Consider the following 19,004-nt stretch of genomic DNA (forward strand, 5'->3'; position numbering starts at 1 on the left):
TTTTGGTTTTCCTTAATGTACCCAGCACAGTGCAAAACAGCAATAGCCTTAATAAGACTTTACAATCTATGAAAGCTAATTCTGAAAATAATTCTTAGACTACACGGTCGATGAATATTCCACCTATTCTCAAAATGAAATAAAGGTTGTCCAATTAGTTCTGATGCAGAAAAAGATACTCATACCTGTCTTTCTCTGATCCTGGGACAGTACCCGTATTGGTGGATCCAGGCACAGAAGCAATAGGGGTGCCAACAGTTCGAAGATTCTGGATTACAGATGACAAAAACTGCTGGCTAGCACTTTCATACAAATCAAAACAAATCTGATAAGCCATCAGGAGGTTGTCTTCCTTGACCAGTTTTTCTAAGATATCACTCACGGCCTGAGGATCATCTAAGAAAATTAAGCACTGAAATGCAGATAAAAAACAATTACATAATAATCGAAAACTGTGTATACAAGATAGAGACTGACGAACAGTTGATATTAATATGGGAAACCTGAAAATATAAGCACAGGCAAACTGGGGCAGATAAATTGTTCCAGCACTCCATTTCTTTCTTTTTTTAAATTAATTTTTAATTTTAATTCCAGTGTTAGCACTCTATTTCTGATCCTGGCATTAGACAAATTTTTCCTGAAAACGACATCTGCCTTCCATAAGAAAACCCATACAGATCATACTCACAGCTCCTAATTATTGTGTCTGGCAATTAGCAGTACTTAATGACTGATAGGTAAATGAATCTTGGATTCTTCAAATCTTATCTGTATATTATTATCAAGTGCTCCTTAATTTGAATTTTCTGCTTAACCATAAATTGTAGGAGTCATTGATTCATTTAACACATGTTGTATAGTGCTGGGCCAGAACAAGGGGCACTGAAATGACCATTTTGAAGTATTTCTCTTATCACTCTTACAATCTGTCATGCTTTAACAAAATTATCTAATAAATTTAGGATTTTTTAAAGAATTCAATTAAAATTTTCTTGTTCCCTTAAAGTAGCAAATAACTAATTTCAAAATGGACACATTAACCAAAGTTATTACAAATTAAGAATGAAAATAATGGAGGAGCACCTGGGTGGCTCAGTCAGTTAAGCATCCAACTCTAGAGCTCAGCCCAGGTCTTGATCTCAGGGTCCTGAGTTCGAGCCCCATGTTGGGCTCCGCACTGGGCGTGGAGCCTACTTAGAAAAAGAATAGGAAATAATGGGGCTCCTGGGTGGCTCAGTCGGTTAAGCATCTGACTTTGGCTCAGGTCATGATCTCACGGTTCTTGAGTTCAGGCCCAGTGTCGGGCTCTGTGATGATAGCTGGGAGCCTGGAGCCTGCTTTGGATTCTACGTCTTTCTCTCTATTTGCTCCTCCCAAGCTTGTGCTCTGTCTCTCTTCCTCTCTCTTTCAAAAATAAACATTTAAAAAAATTTTTAAAAGAATAGGAAATAATGGAAATAAGATAAATAAAATAAATAGGGAAATGGTTAAGTAAGGCAAATTACATCCACTAAATGCCTACTGCACATTCAAGAAAGTTGGAACAAGAGTTTGTGAAGACTTAAATATGGAAAAATGTTAAAATTGAAGGATTTATATAATTGATAACTGTTTGCCTCCCGAGAAAGGAACTTAGGAGCCAAAGGAAAGGAGTGGGAAGACTTCTCCCTGTATACCCTTTGGTTCTTTTTTTTTTAATGCTTATTTATTTTTTAGCCAATGCGAGAGACAGAGTGCAAGCAGCGGAGGGGCAGACAGAGGGAGACACAGAATCTGAAGCGGGCTCCAGGGTCTGAGCTGTCAGCGCAGAGCCCGACGTGGGGCTCAAACTCACGAACCGTGAGATCATGACCTGAGCTGAAGTCGGATGCTTAACCATCTGAGCCACTCAGGCACCCCACCCTTTGGTTCTTTTTAAATTTTGAATCGCATGAATGTATTATTACCTGTTCAAAAAAAATGTATTTTTGAAATGTAAAATAAAGTTTTAAAAAGCCTTGAAAGGACAAAAAATAGAACAACTACAAAGAAATAAAATTGCCTCTGAGGAATAAAACTGAAATACACAGGTGAGCAGAAGACTATTGTTTCTCATGTACATTTTAAAACACAATTATTCAAAAAACAAACACAAACAAACAAAACCTATTAAAAACTACTTAGAAGCAAACAAAACTCCAAATAGCTATACAGGGAAAACTGAAAGGAAATACACTTAAATGTTGCCATTGGGTGATATATATTATTTTTCTTCCAGCCTTTTCTGTGTTTCAAACTTGCTTCAAAAAGCATTTAAAAAAGGATACATTACTCTAAATTTTAAAAACATATAGATGATGAAATTATATGAGAACACATTATAGTGGCAAAGTAACAAAATCTGTGATGAAATGCTATGCTCTAAGCAGAATACAAAAATTGATACAGTATGACAATTGTTAAAAAGCAAACTCATGCGCTTCCAGTCAATAAAATACAGCCATTTAAAAGAAATGTGCTAATGAGTGAAAGAAAAACATCTATGCATTATCTTTGAGAAAAGGCCCAGGGAAAGGGAAAGATACACTTTTCATTTTCTGGGCCATCTGAATTTTTTAAAAATGTGCAAGCAAATTCATACATGAAGAGGGGAGCCTGGCTGGCTCAGTCAGGGAAGTGTGCAGTTCTTGATCTCGGGATTATGAGTTTGAGCGCACACTGGATGCAGAGATTACTTGAAAATAAAATCCTTTAAAAATTTTCAAACATAAAAAGAGATAAAATATACCCAAATGTGTTGGTTGTGTTTGGGTAATAAAACCAGAGATCATTTACCTGAAATTCTTTTTAGAATGACACAACAAAGGTACTGTTGTTATCTTTTCTTCTATCTTTTATTTTTTTTAACCTAGTTTTCAAATTTTCCATAAATGTTTGGAATACTTTCAAAATGAAAAAGAATACAGGGGTGCCTGGGTGGCTTAGTCAGTTAAACATCCAACTCGACTTCGGCTCAGGTCATGATCTCACAATTCTGCACTATCTGCGCAGAGCCTGCTTGGGATTCTCTTTCCTCCTTTCTCTGTCCCTCCCCTGCCCGCGCACGCACGTGCTCTGTTTCTCAAAATAAATAAACATTAAAAACAAAAAAAGAATACATAGGATGCGTTGTAACAAAAGTTTTTTAGTTTTTTAACATTCAGTTTCTTATCAGTAAAAAGGAATATAAGCATATACCTTATCTTCACAGAGCTGTTGTGAAAATCAACTCAGATACATGTATGAAACCATTACAGTAACATAAAGTAATGTAATGTGGTAAGGTCTAGCCCAGCAATGCAGCATAAAGTAGTGTGACATAAGGTAAGGTAACATAAAGTAATACAACGTAATGTAATGTAAGTACCTGACAAACATTGATGAAATCGGGTTTCTCCAAATTCATGTAGATTTTCACTAGAACTCTTAGTACCTTATTCCGAAACTGTTTATTCTGCATTAAAGACATGCAGAGCTTGAGGCTATAGGCTAGCATTCCTGGGACATCATTCTGAAAGAGATAATTTAAAGATATATCATTATCTGGTTACCGAAGTATTGTGTTTATTTAGAAATCAAATTATTTTAATCTACATTCTTTAGTTATTTTAGGCAACCAAAGATTTATTTGCTACTTAAACAGCAAAACTTAAAAACAACCATTTTAGCGGATGCCTGGATGGCTCAGTTAGAAAAGCATGCAACTCTTGATCTCAGAGTCATGAGTTTGAGCCCCATGTTGGGTAGAGAGATTAAATAAATAAAACTAAAAGAAAATAACTGTTTTTAGGGGTGCCTGGGTGTTTCAGCCAATTAAGTATCCAACTCTTGATTTCAGCTCAGGTCATGATCTCACGGTTCATGGGATCAAGCCTGCAACAGGCTCTATGCTGATAGCACGGAGCCTGCTTGGGATTCTCTCTCCCCCTGCCCCTCCCCCAAGCTCTCTCACACATGTATGCATGCACTCTCTCTCAAAATAAACTTTACAAAAGTTTAAAAAATTAAAAAGTAACCATTTTAAATAAAAATCTTTAAAAGGGGCGCCTGGGTGGCTCAGCCGGTTGAGTGTCTGACTTCAGCTCTGGTCGTGATCTCACGGATAGTCAGTTCGAGCTCCACGTCAGGCTCTCTGCTGTTGGCACAGAGCCAATTTCAGATCCTCTATCCCCTTCTCTCTCTGCCCCTCCCTGGCTCTCTCTCAAAAATAAACATTTAAAAAATAAAAAAATAAAAATATCAGAGCTGTATCATAAGTAGTAAAAGCAGGTACTGTTTCATAAAACCTAAGTTATATCCATATGTATACGTGCACTGGGATGCAAAATAAGATGCATTTCTTACTGAGCTTTGTTCTTGATTTGAACACGTCACCCCTTGACTTTAAATTTTTACTTGCTCAACTGCCTATTCCCCTAATGGTTTGTTCCATCTGGTCAGAAACTCTGTTGGTCTTATTTGCCACTGCATCTCCAAAGCCTCGAATAGTTGTCTGACATACAGTAGTCAGTCAAAAAATATTTGTTGAGTGAATGAAAACAAATATTTTAATTCTATTCACATGAAGACAAGGAGAGGCTACAACTGCACAAAAATGAAACAGTATAAAACAAGGTCCAATCCTATCACACAAGGTTGCTCATTCATTTACTCGTTTAAACAAATCCTATCACACTGCTGCTAAACACTGCCTCTGGCTTTGGAGACACAGTGGTGAATAAGGCACAAAGTACCTGTCCTTACGGAAGTTACAGGCTAGTGGCGAAGACAGATGTTAACTACCAAGTAACACAATGAGTTAATTACTTTAATAGTAAACCCTATGAAAAAAATACAAGGCTCCAAGAGATTAATAAAAGAATTGGAGCTAGTCTGCAGCAGGGGTTGAGGAGGTATGGGTGCTGGGAATCGATGGATCTGTAAAATAGTGACAGCTGAGCTAAACCCTGTATCTTGTACAGGAATAAAACAGGTAAAGAAAGGAAAGAATGTTTTTGGCAGAGGCAGTATTTCTGGTAAGGAGAATGGGGCAGGGTACATCTAGGAACTGAAGTGAGGTTAAACTGGCTGGAGAACAGAGCCAGCTTATGGAGACAGGTGGTTAGGCAGGCAAAGTGGGCATAAAAAATCAATGCCCACTTAACTCAGTCTTATACCTTCCTGACCACTTCCTTACACTAACTTACTACAAATGTTATAATTACTGCAAAACACCCTCAAACAAGAATCTAGTCTGTAGTTTTAACCATAATAAATGCATTAAAATAGCTTATCAGTACAGTCTTCTTAACAAGGGTAGGATAATGAAAAACAACTTCCCTATGCAAGACTTCAAAGGAACGAATGTGATAGGATAAAAGCAGGGATTTGATGACCACAAAACCTAGCCAAAGTTCATATATATATACATGAAAATAAAACATTTGGTTAAAAAGCATCTTATTATTTCTAAACTAGATTTTCTTTTCACTACCCTTGAGGTTTTTAGTTTTAACGACTTGCTTTGCTGATTCCCCATTAATAACAGTCTCTAAAATCACATCATCTACCTACCGACTCCAGTATAGTCTTCTCAAAGACGTCCAGTCTTCGTGTCTCCAGAGCAATGCCAATAGCTTGCTTATACTTGTGATCATCTAGACATCGCTGGAACATTTTATTTACAATTCCTTCTAATCTCTGGTCAATTGGTTTTTTTTCTCCTTCTGGCAAATCTGCATTTTCCACACATTGTTTGGTGTAGTGATCAATGCATTTTGCTATGAAGAAAATAAAATAACGAATCACCTTATAAACAGGACTGAACTACTAGAAAAGAGAAATGCCTACATTTATAATCATAAAAACTTATAGGATAACTATAGAGTAATAAGCAATTTTCAAAATTTATGGGATAACTATAGAGTAATAAGCAAATTTCAAAAATTTTAAGTTCTAGAAGTTATATATTCAAATTAATATTGTTCCCTTCATAAGTTATACTGGAGGGCTTACACACTAATTCCAGTAAGGCTGATGTCATTCACTATATTTCTACTTTGTTACTATATTTTAACCAAAATTATACTCTTCAACTTCACTGTGCTGCTTATTAGACAGAATTGGCTACAAGTGCTCTTTCACTTTCAAAAACAAATATTTGCTATCATTGAGGATATTAAAAAAGACCTACTGTAACAATTATCACAGAGCAATAAATTATTAGACTCCTTCACGTTAGTAAAACAGTAGAAACCATGTCTAAATCATCTCTTTAAAATAATGGTGGGGGCGCTTGAGTGGCTCAGTAGGTTAAGCGTCTGACTCTTGCCTGTGGCTCAGGTCATGATTTCACGGTTTGTGAATTGGAGCCCCATGTTGGGTTCTGCACTGGCAGGGTGAAGCCTGCTTGGGATTCTCTCTCCCTCTCTCTCTGCCCCTCCTCTACTCTCGCTTTCTCTCAAAATAAATAAAACTTAAAAACATGAACGCAGAATTCTAGTTACAACATCAGAGACATTTGAAAGTATCCCTTTGGACCACCTTGTGCAGCACTTCCCAATTTCTGAAAAAGAATACCAAATCTCTCCTTTTAAGGGTTCAGGTGAATAATGCAGATCTCTTCTAAATCAGCAATTCAAAAAAATACCTACACCGCACACTCCTGAGAAAACACACCCTTGGGCTCTCTCTATAACTATGACTGAAAACTTGATATTCCTACACTTGCCTGGAGAGTATGCAGTCCTTTTTCCATCTATTAGATCAGTTTCCAATCGCTTTTTTAAAGTGACACATCTTTGAACAAAACCTTACATAGTTATAGTTCAATTTACAAGATAGACAGCCTAAAGCCTTGCCAGTATCCTACCCCCCACTTCAAAAATAAAGAAACAAATTAGAAAATGATGGTTTCTAGTAGAAACAGTATGGACTCTGAAGTGAGTAAGCCTCAGTTTTAAATTCTGACCCTCCTATTTAATAGCCCTGTGTCTTTATCATCTCGAAACCTGAGTTATAGCGCCTTCCTCACAGGGGAGCTGTGGAATAAACCACACCATGCAGAATGAGTGGCACAGTGCCTAGCACAATGAAGGCAGTCAATAATGGTTTCTGGTATTAGAAACAACTCTATAAATTGCTGTCATTTAATTTGTCACTCATAATAATCTGACTGAACTTTTTCATGCTACAGAATGCTCACTGGAGTAGCAATAACCATAATGTAAGATAACTATCTTTGTGTTGATTAGGCAGTTTCTGAATAATTTATCAGATTAATTCTTAAAATGTTTTGTGAGGTAGGCATCTTCATTATTACTGTTACTAATGTTACTGCTCATTATGTCAAAAGATAATAAAGCACAAAACTGGAAGGCAGATCTAAAAACTCAGCTTGCATAAAATTATAAGATTATAAACTTCCAATTAAAATTAAATTTGGCAGGGTGCCTAGGTGGTTCAGTCAGTTAAGCATCCAACTCCTGGTTGTGGCTCAGGTCACAATCTGACAGTCTGTGAGATCAAGCCCTGCACAGAGCCTGCTTGGGATTCTCTCTTCCCCTCTGTCTCTCTGCCACTCCCCTGCCCTTGCTCTCCTTCTCTCTCAAAAACTAAATAAATAAACTTAAAAAAAAAAAAAAAGATTAAGAATTAAATTTGGCAAGAGCAAGAAGTAATCGGGAAAAAAAAAATGTTATGTGCACTACGGCAAGAGAGAAGCCAACAAGATAAAGCCTTACCAGATGGAGAATAATTACCTATAATAGTCTCCACGTATTCAGAGTTATCATTGACATTGAAGAGGTCACCGGCTCCAAGTGCATAATTCAGAGATTCCTCAAAAGCCCCAAGGTGATAAAATACTTTAGATGCCACTAAGGCTGCAAACTGCCGACTCCGGAAACCTTCATCTTCATACAAAACTTCTCTGAAAGAAATTTGGAAGTATGGGCAATCTTAAACTGTGGTTCTTCTCAAAAATCCCAAATCTAAATATGTTTAGTAGCAGCAAATTTCTAAAGGAATCAATAAGCCATATGATCCACATCCACAGAGATTAGTTGATTTACTTGAATCCGATTTATAGAAATAAAATAATTTCTTACATTTTATCTACAGACTCAGAAATTTCTGCCCAGAAATCATTGACAACTGCATTCAATTTGTGTAGTGCAAATTCCTGTAGAAGATAAAACCAAAATTCAATTTTGAGAGAGACTTACAATTACATTTTCTCAAAAAAAAAAAAAAAAAAAATGTTTCCAATAAATCAGTGGCCAAATTCTCAGTCACATTTACTAAAATTTTTACTATGACAAACACAAAAATTAACTGACTTATGTTGTCTCTTAGGTCTACACATTTCCTTGGTTTTTAATCATAAAACATCAGACTAGCCATAGGTCATTCCTTACCATAAGGAACATTTTTCTTCTCTGTATATACAAAGTTGACTACAACTCTGGACATAAATGAATTCAGGTGTGTGGAGCCTCTTACCATACATTCCAAATTTCAATCAAATAAAAATAATTTAAAAATACGTGACACATGAGAATCAATTTTTTGTGCTTTCCTTTGATAAAGAAACAAGGGTGAAGGGAGTGTTCTGGTGGCATATTGAGAATTATTTACCTTAGCTTTGTTAAATGAACAACTGCTATTGCCAAAATACTGTCCTTTGGGGCTAGATTTGAATGGGTATAGACTGGGTAAGATGGCTATTTTAAATGATGGAAAATACACAAATATCACTATAGCCAAAGAGTTTCACAGCACTCCTATTAACCCCAGTTAATTTTTCTTCAACTCATACCTTAAGCTGTGGTTCTTCCTCATCCAGAAGAGAAATAATTCCAGCTATAAAACAAAAGGTTTATCGTGATAATGAAGTATATGCGAAGAAAGAAGCTACTGCTTATTCAAAAATATATCACAGTTGGAAAAAATAAGCATTTTTTGAGGAGTGACTTCACTACAATAATTATTTTTCTTTATATCTATAAATGCGTATATTTTGAAGTTTAAGAATTATGTTATCAAATCCTTATGATACCATGACACCACATATATCACATTATTTGCCAAATTCAATAGTTTTCTAAGTGTAGTCCTTGCATCCACAGCATTAGCATTACCTGGGAACTTGTTAAAAATGCAATTCTTGGCCTCATTCCGGATCTACTAAATCAGAAAATGTGGGGGTGGGGTCCAGTTACAGGGCAACAAGTTTTCCTTGGGATGCTGATAATACAGTTTGATAATCACTCGCCTAGTTACTGATCAAGGAGAAACCTTCCCAGACAATTTGTTTGAGAACAAATCTATTCACACAAAATAAACCAACAGTTATAAAATTATTTACCAAAAGAAAAAGAGAGTAATCAACTCAACAGGGTAAAATACATCAATTATTTCAAGGCACCTCCTTTTTATCACAAGTAACCTAGAAGTTATGTGAAATGATGAGCAATTTGACTTGTTCTGAATTCTAAGTACCCAAGCACAGTGTTCCTCCCGTGACCCTGAAGTGTTAACATGAACACTGGAGAGTAAAGGAAACAACTAACCTCTCCAAAAGAATACATCTTGAAATACAGTCAAAGGGATTATTAGAAAAAATATATGGGAAATCACTGTCCTTAGACCACAAAGAAACGGTCTCTCAGATACAGGTTTTCCATGTAGGTCTTAAAATCATTCTGGAACACTGAGTTCAAACTGTGAGTTGATTAAAGTTGATCAAGACAACTTTACTTAGGAGATGTCGCCATTTTTAATTGGTGTCAGTCTGCCAAATAACTCCAGCAGTCTTTAGAGAGCCATACAGGAAAGGATACAAAATATAGCCAACAAAATCACACCATGGTGCTGGCTAGGTCATAATGCTATTCTAAAAGAAAAAAGCAAACAGAAAGAACTTCTTGGTACTCTAGTTTGGTAGGACAAGTCCAGAACAGAGAGGCTAAACTGACAGAATGGAGAGAAAACAAATTAAAAAATGTAATGGGTGGGATTTTGAACTAGTGACGTGGATAGCTGATAGACAAGAATGCTTTAAATGCGGAACAGATCATGAACAACAGAACACTTCATCAACGTACTACAAATGCTACCCATTGCCCATCATCAATGATGTGTCTGAACTGCTTTTACCAAAAGAGATAATGAATTTTTTACACTCTCCTATTTGGTTTCACTTATGACTAGCTTGTTACATGGTTATCCTGGCTTAGAAACACAGCCTTTGTTCATGGAACACAACTAAATCAGATACTCTACACTCCATACACAAATCTTTCTCATCTTAACAAAATAGAACGCTCCTTTGGACAGGGGAGGGGAGACACACAAGGAATGTGAGAAGTTTAGCATGCTAGAAAAATCTCTTCTGCCCTAATAAAAAGTAAGCAGATACTATGTAACTTATCCAATCAGTTTATAGAAAACTTTGGATGTGATTTATACATAGTGACGTGTGTTCCAGTGGAAACAGCTTAAAAGTTGAAAGTGGCTGTCTCCAGGGATTAAGAAGAGGAAAGAGGAGTGGGAAGCTACTGTTTTAAAGCTTTGTACCATAATTTCTCTTTCTGTGCCTATATTATGTTAAAAAAAAAAACAAAACAATTTTCCATCTCTCTCCTGTAACCACCTATCTTTCTATCTCTCCACTCCCTTTCTCTGCCAAATGGTTTGAAAAATGTAACAATCCACATTCACCTCTTATTCATCACTGTGTTCTTAGTGCCTAGCAAGTGAGTAGAGAACAAATAAACAAATGAACGGATGAATCCACACCAGAACCATGAGGCTAGCCTGTTTAGCACCTGGGACAGATCCTAAGCCACTGTGAGCCAGAGGACAGGAAATAAGGTGACAAAAGGTTTGGAGCAGAAGCTAAGTAATTCAGTAAACATAACAAATGATAGTAACAAATACACACTCACCGCAAATATAGCGCATCAGCACAGTCTCAGAGTAGGACCTCAAAGGCCTCTATTCTTACCACCAAAAGGTTTAAATTCTTCCCATTATATTCCCACCAAGTGCTTTTTCAGCCTCCAAAACACTTTAGGGATTGATTTATTGATTTGATCAGCTGACTAATGATTTCTTCATTCAAGACATACTTGTGGACTTCTGCCATCTGCCTGACGGTGTTCGAAGAATTATGAAAACGACAAGTCTGTCGCCCAAAACTGTACCAGAGAGAAAGCTATCAGGCAAGTAAACAAAGTAATCACAGGCCTGCGATGAAGGGAGGGGACAGCCAAGGCGAAGAGAGGCAGGCAGCATGTTTTAACAGAATGATCAGGAAAGACTAATATTCGAACCGAGAGTAAAGACGGAGAAGTTAAGGGACAACTTGAGGAAAAAGAGTCTAAAAAGAGGGCAGGGTCCTCAGGGAGGAGAGAAACTGACATACTCAAGGAACAGAAAGGCCAGTAAGATTCGGATATAGTGAGTGGTGTAGGACAAGGCAGGTATCCAGCCAGGGAAGTCTCGGGTTACAAGACTGGATCTGGTTCTAAACACAGTGGAAATCACGGGAGATTCAAAGCCAGAAAGATGATATTGTGTGATTAAAGTTCGAAAAAAAAATACCCTGACTCCAACAAGGAGAACGGAATGTATGCAGGTAACAGTGGAAAAACCTCATCTTCAGGCTGTTACGGGAACCCAGGCAAAAGAACAGGCGGTCTCTGGCAAAGAAGCAGTGGTAGTGGACGGATGTGAAGGGGAACGAGGCCTACGTTTACAAATGGCAAGAGACTTCATGCTTATTGCATCCTTAGAGAGCCGGGACTGGAAAAACTCTGCCCTATTCAACTCAAATTCATCTCATTTGTATTCTTTGGGGGCAAAAGTCTGATTCCAGGTGCAGGTGACGGCTCTTGAAGTCTTTCAAAGTAGCTATTACGTCCCTGGGGTCTCCACCAATTTCTTTCAGCAATCCCCACAAATGCATGGTTTTGAGCTCCTTACAAGTTATTCTGATCACCAGCCTAGCTCACAACAAAATGCTTGAGGGACAAGCGTAAATAAAACAGGAGGAGAAAAGGGTGTGTAAGCAGGCAAGCAAAAAAGGAAGAAAGGAAGAAAGGAAGAAAGAAAGAAAGAGAAAGGAAGGAAGGAAGGAAGGAAGAAAAGAAAGAAATAAAAAAAGGAAAAGAAAAGAAAAGAAAAGAAAGAAAGAAGGAAAAGAAAGAAAAGAAAAGAAAAAAGAAAAGAAAGAAAAGAAAGAAAGGAAAAGAAAGAAAAGAAAAAAGAAGAGAAAAGAAAAGAAAAGAAAGAAAGAAAAAAAGAAAAGATAAGAAAGAAGGAAAAGAAAGAAAAGAAAAGAAAAGAAAAGAAAAGAAAAGAAAAGAAAGACATCAAGGCTGTGGGCAGCTACACGCAAATCAATTTGTAGCAGGGGACTTAAAAATCGCCGCCAGACCTGCACAGCTTATCCCATTTCAAATGTCATTACCCGAATCTGCATATACAACGTTAAGCGTATGGAGCCTGCTCCGCACACCCGCGAATTCTTTCCTCAATGCAGAATGTTTGCTGAGCACCTCGCCTCCAAACCATACAATGATTCGCAGCGTAATGCTGTCCCCGGGTGTTGTCTTCACCGAACACAAAAGTTGTCTGGGCGTTTTAACTGAATCCTCTTGGAATAGGCCCAGAAACCACCCGCCTCAAATGTAATTAGCAGGAGGATGGGGCCAGAGCACTTGCAGGGAGGCCGCCTTATCGGCCGACCGCACAGGGGGACCGGCCCATCCTGAGCACCTGCGAGGAAGCCCTGGGATGGATGAGACGGCCCCACAGGGCCGACTTCGGCAGGCGCAGAACTGAGAACCTCCACCGCCCCGGGGCCGGAGAAGGGCCCAGGTAGCCCCTCGGGACCGGGCACGGGGGTGTGACTGGGGAGGGATGCCCAGGCGGCCGAGCCGGCGCGATTCCCCCGAGCCCGAGGGGGACGCGGGGCCGTCAGAGAGGCCGGACCGGACTGCCAGCCCCCGGCCAGGGCGCTGGGCCGTGGGCAGCGAGGGGCCGCGCGGGCCGGCGCTCCGCCGGGAGGTGCCCAGTCACCGGCCCTGACTCAGCTAAAAGCCGGCGTGGCGGCTCCTCCCTTTCGGCGCCGGCTGCGGTCGCACTCACCAGCTGAGGTGATCATGGCTGCGTCCCGCACAGGCCTGCCCGCTCGCTCGCCGTCCCGGCCGCGCCGTGTATCTGTCAGCTCCGGGCCCGTCCACTCCGCCGCGCCTGCTCGCTCTCCCGGTGCGCTGCTCAGTCAGTAGCCTCCTCAGGCCGCCGGCTCGCTTCTCTTCCAGGACCCCGCCCGCTCCGGGGCTGCCCGCCTCCCCGCCTGCTGCTCGGCGCGAATTCTCCCCCGGCCTGCGGTTCTCTGCGCCCCGACCGCCGCCCTGGCCCTCGCTGAAGGGTGCAGGAGAGCTCCATGTTTTCTTCAACCCTCCTCGAGGTTCGGCGCTCCTGCTGGGGCGCGGACACCACTGCGCACCTGCGATCAGGCTTCAGAATGGCCACCCCCAGAAAGAGGACCCCACCATCACCCGCCATTGCTCAGAGAAAGGGTGTTGCGGGCAGGTGCTCGCGGAGCTCGCAGCGCCACCTGCCGCCTGGGCGGTCTCTCTGCAGCATCCACCTCAGCCAAACTTTTGGCAGCAGGGCAAAGAGCCTTTTCTTAGACAAATGAGTTTCAAAAGTTTTTATTTTTTTGTTAAAAAACACTTTTTAATGTTTATTTATTTTTGAGAGAGGGAGTGAGAGAGACAAAGTGCAAGTGGGGTGGGGGCAGAGAGAGAAGGTGACACAGAATCCGAAGCCGGCTCCAGGCTCTGAGCTGTCAGAGCCTGTCGTGGGGCTCAAACTCACCAACCGTGAGCAGGGGTCGGATGCTTAACCGACTGAGCCACCGAGGCGCCCCGAGTCTCAAAAGTTTTTAAAAAGCAGAACCTGTCTTCTAAAGAAATCCTCACAGAAATGCTTCATTGTCATAATGAATCCCTAAGTATTCACTGCTTTCGAATAAAATTAAACCATGAGAATTTTGTTTTACATTTAGAGTCATTAACACAGTACATTGTTTTATAGAAGTGTAGAAACATATACAGTGAAAATGTCCCAAAGGAAAAAAAAAAAAAAGCTTTCCATTCTTGTTTTCCACTTGCCTAATTCCTCTTTCCTCCAATAACAACAGGTTCTTGGTGTTTCATATACCTAATTTGAAATGGCAGTTGTGGTCCCTGTTTGCAGTCATACACCAGCTTCAATGGCCAATTTGCTTCAATAGCCAGTACTGAGAAAGCCTTGACAAAGGTTAGAGACAGATGGTGGCATTTTTAAGCCACTTGCCTTACATCATCAAGTGACTCATCGATTGGATAGCAGTTAGAAAAGATTATTTCTGAAAGAGAAAAATCAGGATTATTTCTGAGGCCTTGTGAAAGCAATGTAACCTACTGGCACAAAAATATTTTGTGGTGCAATTAAAATTTGCTTGATAACATGTTGGAGTGTATGTGTGAATTTTTTAAATTAGTATTCTTAAGCCAAGCTTGTTAAAATATATCAAATATAACTATGAAACACTTTTGAAGAACCTATAGCTCAGGATGAAAGGCACTGCCCTGGGAAGTGTGCACAAAAAATAAACAGATGTCTGGGAGTATCATTTTACGGATGCATTTTGGCCAATCCCTCATATAAAGACGCTTGCATGCCCGAAACTTCTAGAGGAATCACAAATGTAACAGGTGATGTAAAGGAGTGAAGCAGTCTGAGTATAATATTAGATCAGCATGATGGTGAATGGCAACTAACAGTGTCAGGGAGGCAGGAGGGCGTGGTGATAACTGTATGAACACGAAGAATGAGTGTCCCATTGAAAGAGAGCGGGGGCTGAGTAGCCCAGCATTGCTGTGCAAAATGTAGGGCTGCTGTTGTGAAAGCTTATGACTTTTTTAATTTTTTAAACGTTTATTTATTACTGAGAGACAGAGAGACACAGAGCGTGAGCAGGGGAGAGGTAGAGAGAGGGGAAGACACAGAATCTGAAGCAGGCTCCAGGCTCTGAGCTGTCAGCACAGAGCCTGACATGGGGCTCAAACTCATGAACTGTGAGATCATGACCTGAGCCGAAGTCGGCCACCCAACCAACTGAGCCACCCAGGTGCCCCTGAAAGCTTATGACTCTTGCAAGAAAAGCCAGAAATCAGAATTTCATATGAAATATGACTTTTAAATGGTGATAACTTGGGGGCACTTGAGTGGCTCAGTCAGTTAAGTGTCTGAATCTCGGTTTCAGCCCAGGTCATGATCCCACTGTTTGTGGGATTGAGCCCCACGTTGGACCCTGTGCTGACAGCATGGAGCCTGCTTGGGATTCTCCCTCTCTCTCTCTCTCTCTCTCTCTCTCTCTCTCCCTCTCTGCCCCTCCCCCATTTATGTGCATGCTCTCTCTCTCTCTTTCAAAATAAATTATTAAAAAATTGTTTTTTAATTTAAAAAAATGGTGGTAACTTGGGTGAAATGGGTGAAGGTAGTAGTCAAAAGGTACAAACTTCCAGTTATAAGATAAACAGGTCTATTAACCTGAAACTAATGTATAATTGTGTGTCAACTATACTTCAATCTAAAAAGATGTCCTGGGGATGTTATAGTATGGTGACTATAGTTAAAGATATTGTATTGTATATATGAAAGTTTTTAGAGTTCTAAACACAAGAAAACAATTATACTGACACCCTGCTGGATGGTAACTAAACTTATTGTGGTAATCATTTTCCAATATATACACATACCCAGTCATTATGTTGTATACCTAAAACTAACCACTATGTTACGTGTCAGTTATATCTCAATAAAAAAATAAATGTTGGCAACTAATTCAAAATGTTTTAAAACAAGAGGAGGGGTGCCTGGGTGGCTCAGACAAGTTGAGTGCCCAACTCTTGATTTTGGCTCAGGTCATGATCTCACGGTGGTGAGATCCAGCCCCACGTGGGGCTCTGCACTGCGGTATGAAGCCTGCTTAAGATTCTCCCTCTCCCTCTGGCCCCACCCATCTCTCATAAAAAAAAAAAAAAACAACCCCAAAAACAAAAAACAAAACAAAACAAAACAAAACAAAACAAACGAGGAGGCCAGTCACCACCCCTGCTCTTCAAAGAGAAGAAATTCCCTGTGGAAGGACAATCATGTCTCTGGCTTGGATACTGTGCTTGCAGCTGCTACAACCTCATCTGAGCCCTGTGGGAACCCTGTGAGGGGCTCCCTCTCTTCCTGGGGATTCTGCTTTCCCACCTGGATAGCTGTTCCAGGCCTTTGGTTTCTTCCTCTCCATTCAATTGTGCATTCTTTACTCAGGGCGATCTTTTCAAAACTCAACTCTGACCACTGCCTCTACTCCTTGAAACCCTCAGCCCTCATCCCGAGCTCTATTCTTATGCTTCGTTCTTCTGAGTTTCTTTCTGTCCATAGCCTTTGTCTCATTCTGCATTCTCCCTGTGAGAGATCAATGCCTCCCATTGCTATACGCTAAAATAGATCCCTGCATGCCTGTCCTCTCTCTCGAGCACCAGACCCACACACGCACCATACATCTCTGCTAGATAATCCTTAACTCAACAACCTCAAAGCTCCATTCTTGTCTCCTGCCTTGATCTCAGTGTGGTGAAGGGCACCCAACAGCTACCGTAGCGGGGCCCTGGGGCGTGCACTTGACTGTTCACTGCCCCTCACCTGGTCTGTACCCGATCTGGTCAGTCTAATGTCTCTCACATTAGTGCAGCTCCATTTCCCACCGGTCTTGGCTGCCCCTTTTCTTTCCTGGCTGCGACAGCTTCCAACAGCTTTGACTTCCTGCTTACCATCTCATGATTCCCCAGTCCATTCTTCCCAGCCAGCCCAGAGCACAATCAAAAACAAGGAAGACAAGGACTCTCTCCCCCAAGACCTTCACCCAACCCTGCTTACCCTCAATCTTTATGTCCCAGAGTGGCCATGCTGCCATGCACCTCGTCTCTGACCTTGGTACTTGCTCTCCCCTCTGTCTTCCTCTCCCTCTCCCCCTCAGCTAACAAGCAACTCCTCCTCTGGGTAGGCCTTCTTGACCACTCCACTATGTGCCCTCTTACAGACTTTACCCCACACAGTTAGTATCCTGTCTCCTTGCCCATGTTCCAACTGGACCAGGACCTTCTCAAGGGAACAAGCTACATCTTATTCATCTCAGTATCACCTATAGTAACTAGCACAGTGTTAGGCACACAGTAGGTGCTCAATAAATGTTTGTTGAATGAATGGATGAACAATGCTAGAACTCACACCTATGTCTCTCAAACCCTTGCCCTCTGCAAGATTTTTTTTTAAAGTTTATTTATTTATTTTGAGAGAGAGAGTGAGAGAGAGAGCAGGGGAGGGGCAGTGAGAGAGGGAGAGAGAGAGAGAGAGAGAGAGAGAGAGAGAGAATCCCAAGCAGGCTCTGTGCTGCCAGTGCAGAACTGGGCGCAGGGCTCAAACCCACGAACCATGAGATCGTGACCAGAGCAGAAATCAAGAGTCTGATGCTTAACCAACTGAGCCACCCAGGCTCCCATCCCTCTCCAAGATTTGAAAATGAGATATATTTATCTTCAAAGAAGTTTGAGGACATACCAAAACCACAGAAATAATTCTTAGCCAGTGCTCTGTTCATAAACAACTATCTCCCTCCAAATTTAGGAGCGACACAAAAGTTCTCAGAGCCCAGACAAGGTCATCTGTGGGCTCACACGGGTATCGGCCTGGCCGGGGTCTCTGTCAGGGTGAAGGGAAGAAACCAGTGGGCCCACCTCAAAAAGGGTTCAGTACCACGCTCTGCCTGGAGCCACTCCCTGATCGGCGCGGCGCCCTCTAGAGGCCACAGTGCTCCCCGGAAGGCAGAAAACTCCGCTACGTGCGAGACCCTGTGGCCACCCACATCCCCCGCTCCCTGCCACCCCGGCGCCCCACCTCCTGGCATTTGAATCCTGGGTCTTAGGAGGGCTCATTCCTGCCAAGAATCGAGCTTGATTGCTTTTTGAGCAGCAGCGTGATGAGTTGATTCGGGCAGGCGTCGGAGCCAGGAACAGCAGGATCAAATCTCCGATATTTTGCCGCTTAGCGGCGCTGTGGCGGTGGGGTCACTCGATCCCAGGCGTAAAGGGGGCGGGTCCACCTGCCTGGCGGGGCCACTCGTCCGGGGTGGGGGGTGCCCTAGTCAAGGGTTTGGCATAGAGCAGCGTTCAATGAACCTCAGATCTTATGTCACAGGGCCTGGCGGAGAGGCTGCTGACTGCTTCACGTACAGCACGCCTGCCACGTGCTTTTAGAGGGAAGGCATTTGTTCTCGGGAGTAGAAGCGTGAAACGCAGCGGGTGACGTGGGCCTTCGGTGGGCGGGTGCTTGGTGGGAGGGAAAGGCCTGGATGGGGCCAGAACCGCCCCGGGCGGACCGAGGCCCAGAGACCTGCAAAGCCATCTGAGATGCTGAAATCTCTCCACCCTAGGCATGGTCTCCATGAGGACAACTGCTTGCTGGGAGTCCCGGGGGTGGGAACCCCACAGTGAACCCCCAAGACAGGTCTCCACCTTTCCAGTGTTCTCTAGACTCTTGCTTTCACATCCGGTGGCCACTAGCGACAGGTGATATTGAGCCCTGGATATGTGGCTGTTCAATCCAGGAACTGATTTTTAAATTAAATTTTATTTTATCTCATTGAAAGTTAAAGACTGGCACCCAATTCAGTTATGGGAAACTTCTAAGTATGTTTGGAACAATATCAAGTACTTTAAACAAAAATTTAGTGTCTGAATTGAGCTCGAAGTGTAAAATTCTCACAGAATTTCAAAGATGTCAAATGTCTCAAAATCTTTTTATATTTAAGTTGAAATAATATTATTTTGGATATATGGGGCTAAATAAGATATATTATTTAAATTAATTTCATTGCTTTGTCAATTATTTTT

At 41.4% G+C, this 19,004-nt stretch overlaps 1 protein-coding gene across 1 annotated transcript in view; it reads right to left on the reverse strand.

Moving 5' to 3' along the window:
* Positions 1 to 13,338, reverse strand: part of PSMD1 (proteasome 26S subunit, non-ATPase 1) — a 93,443-nt gene extending 80,105 nt beyond the window's left edge. Inside the window, exons 1-7 of the mRNA XM_049614719.1 lie at positions 13,156 to 13,338; positions 8,819 to 8,862; positions 8,109 to 8,182; positions 7,761 to 7,930; positions 5,575 to 5,780; positions 3,389 to 3,532; positions 186 to 412 (exon numbers count right to left, since the gene is read on the reverse strand). Coding sequence (XP_049470676.1) covers positions 186 to 412; positions 3,389 to 3,532; positions 5,575 to 5,780; positions 7,761 to 7,930; positions 8,109 to 8,182; positions 8,819 to 8,862; positions 13,156 to 13,171 — 881 coding nt within the window. The 5' untranslated portion in view covers positions 13,172 to 13,338. The remainder of the gene's footprint in view (positions 1 to 185; positions 413 to 3,388; positions 3,533 to 5,574; positions 5,781 to 7,760; positions 7,931 to 8,108; positions 8,183 to 8,818; positions 8,863 to 13,155) is intronic.
* Positions 13,339 to 19,004: the final 5,666 nt, after the last annotated feature.

Source organism: Panthera uncia (genome assembly GCF_023721935.1).
Source record: "Panthera uncia isolate 11264 chromosome C1 unlocalized genomic scaffold, Puncia_PCG_1.0 HiC_scaffold_3, whole genome shotgun sequence".
NCBI lineage: Eukaryota > Metazoa > Chordata > Mammalia > Carnivora > Felidae > Panthera > Panthera uncia.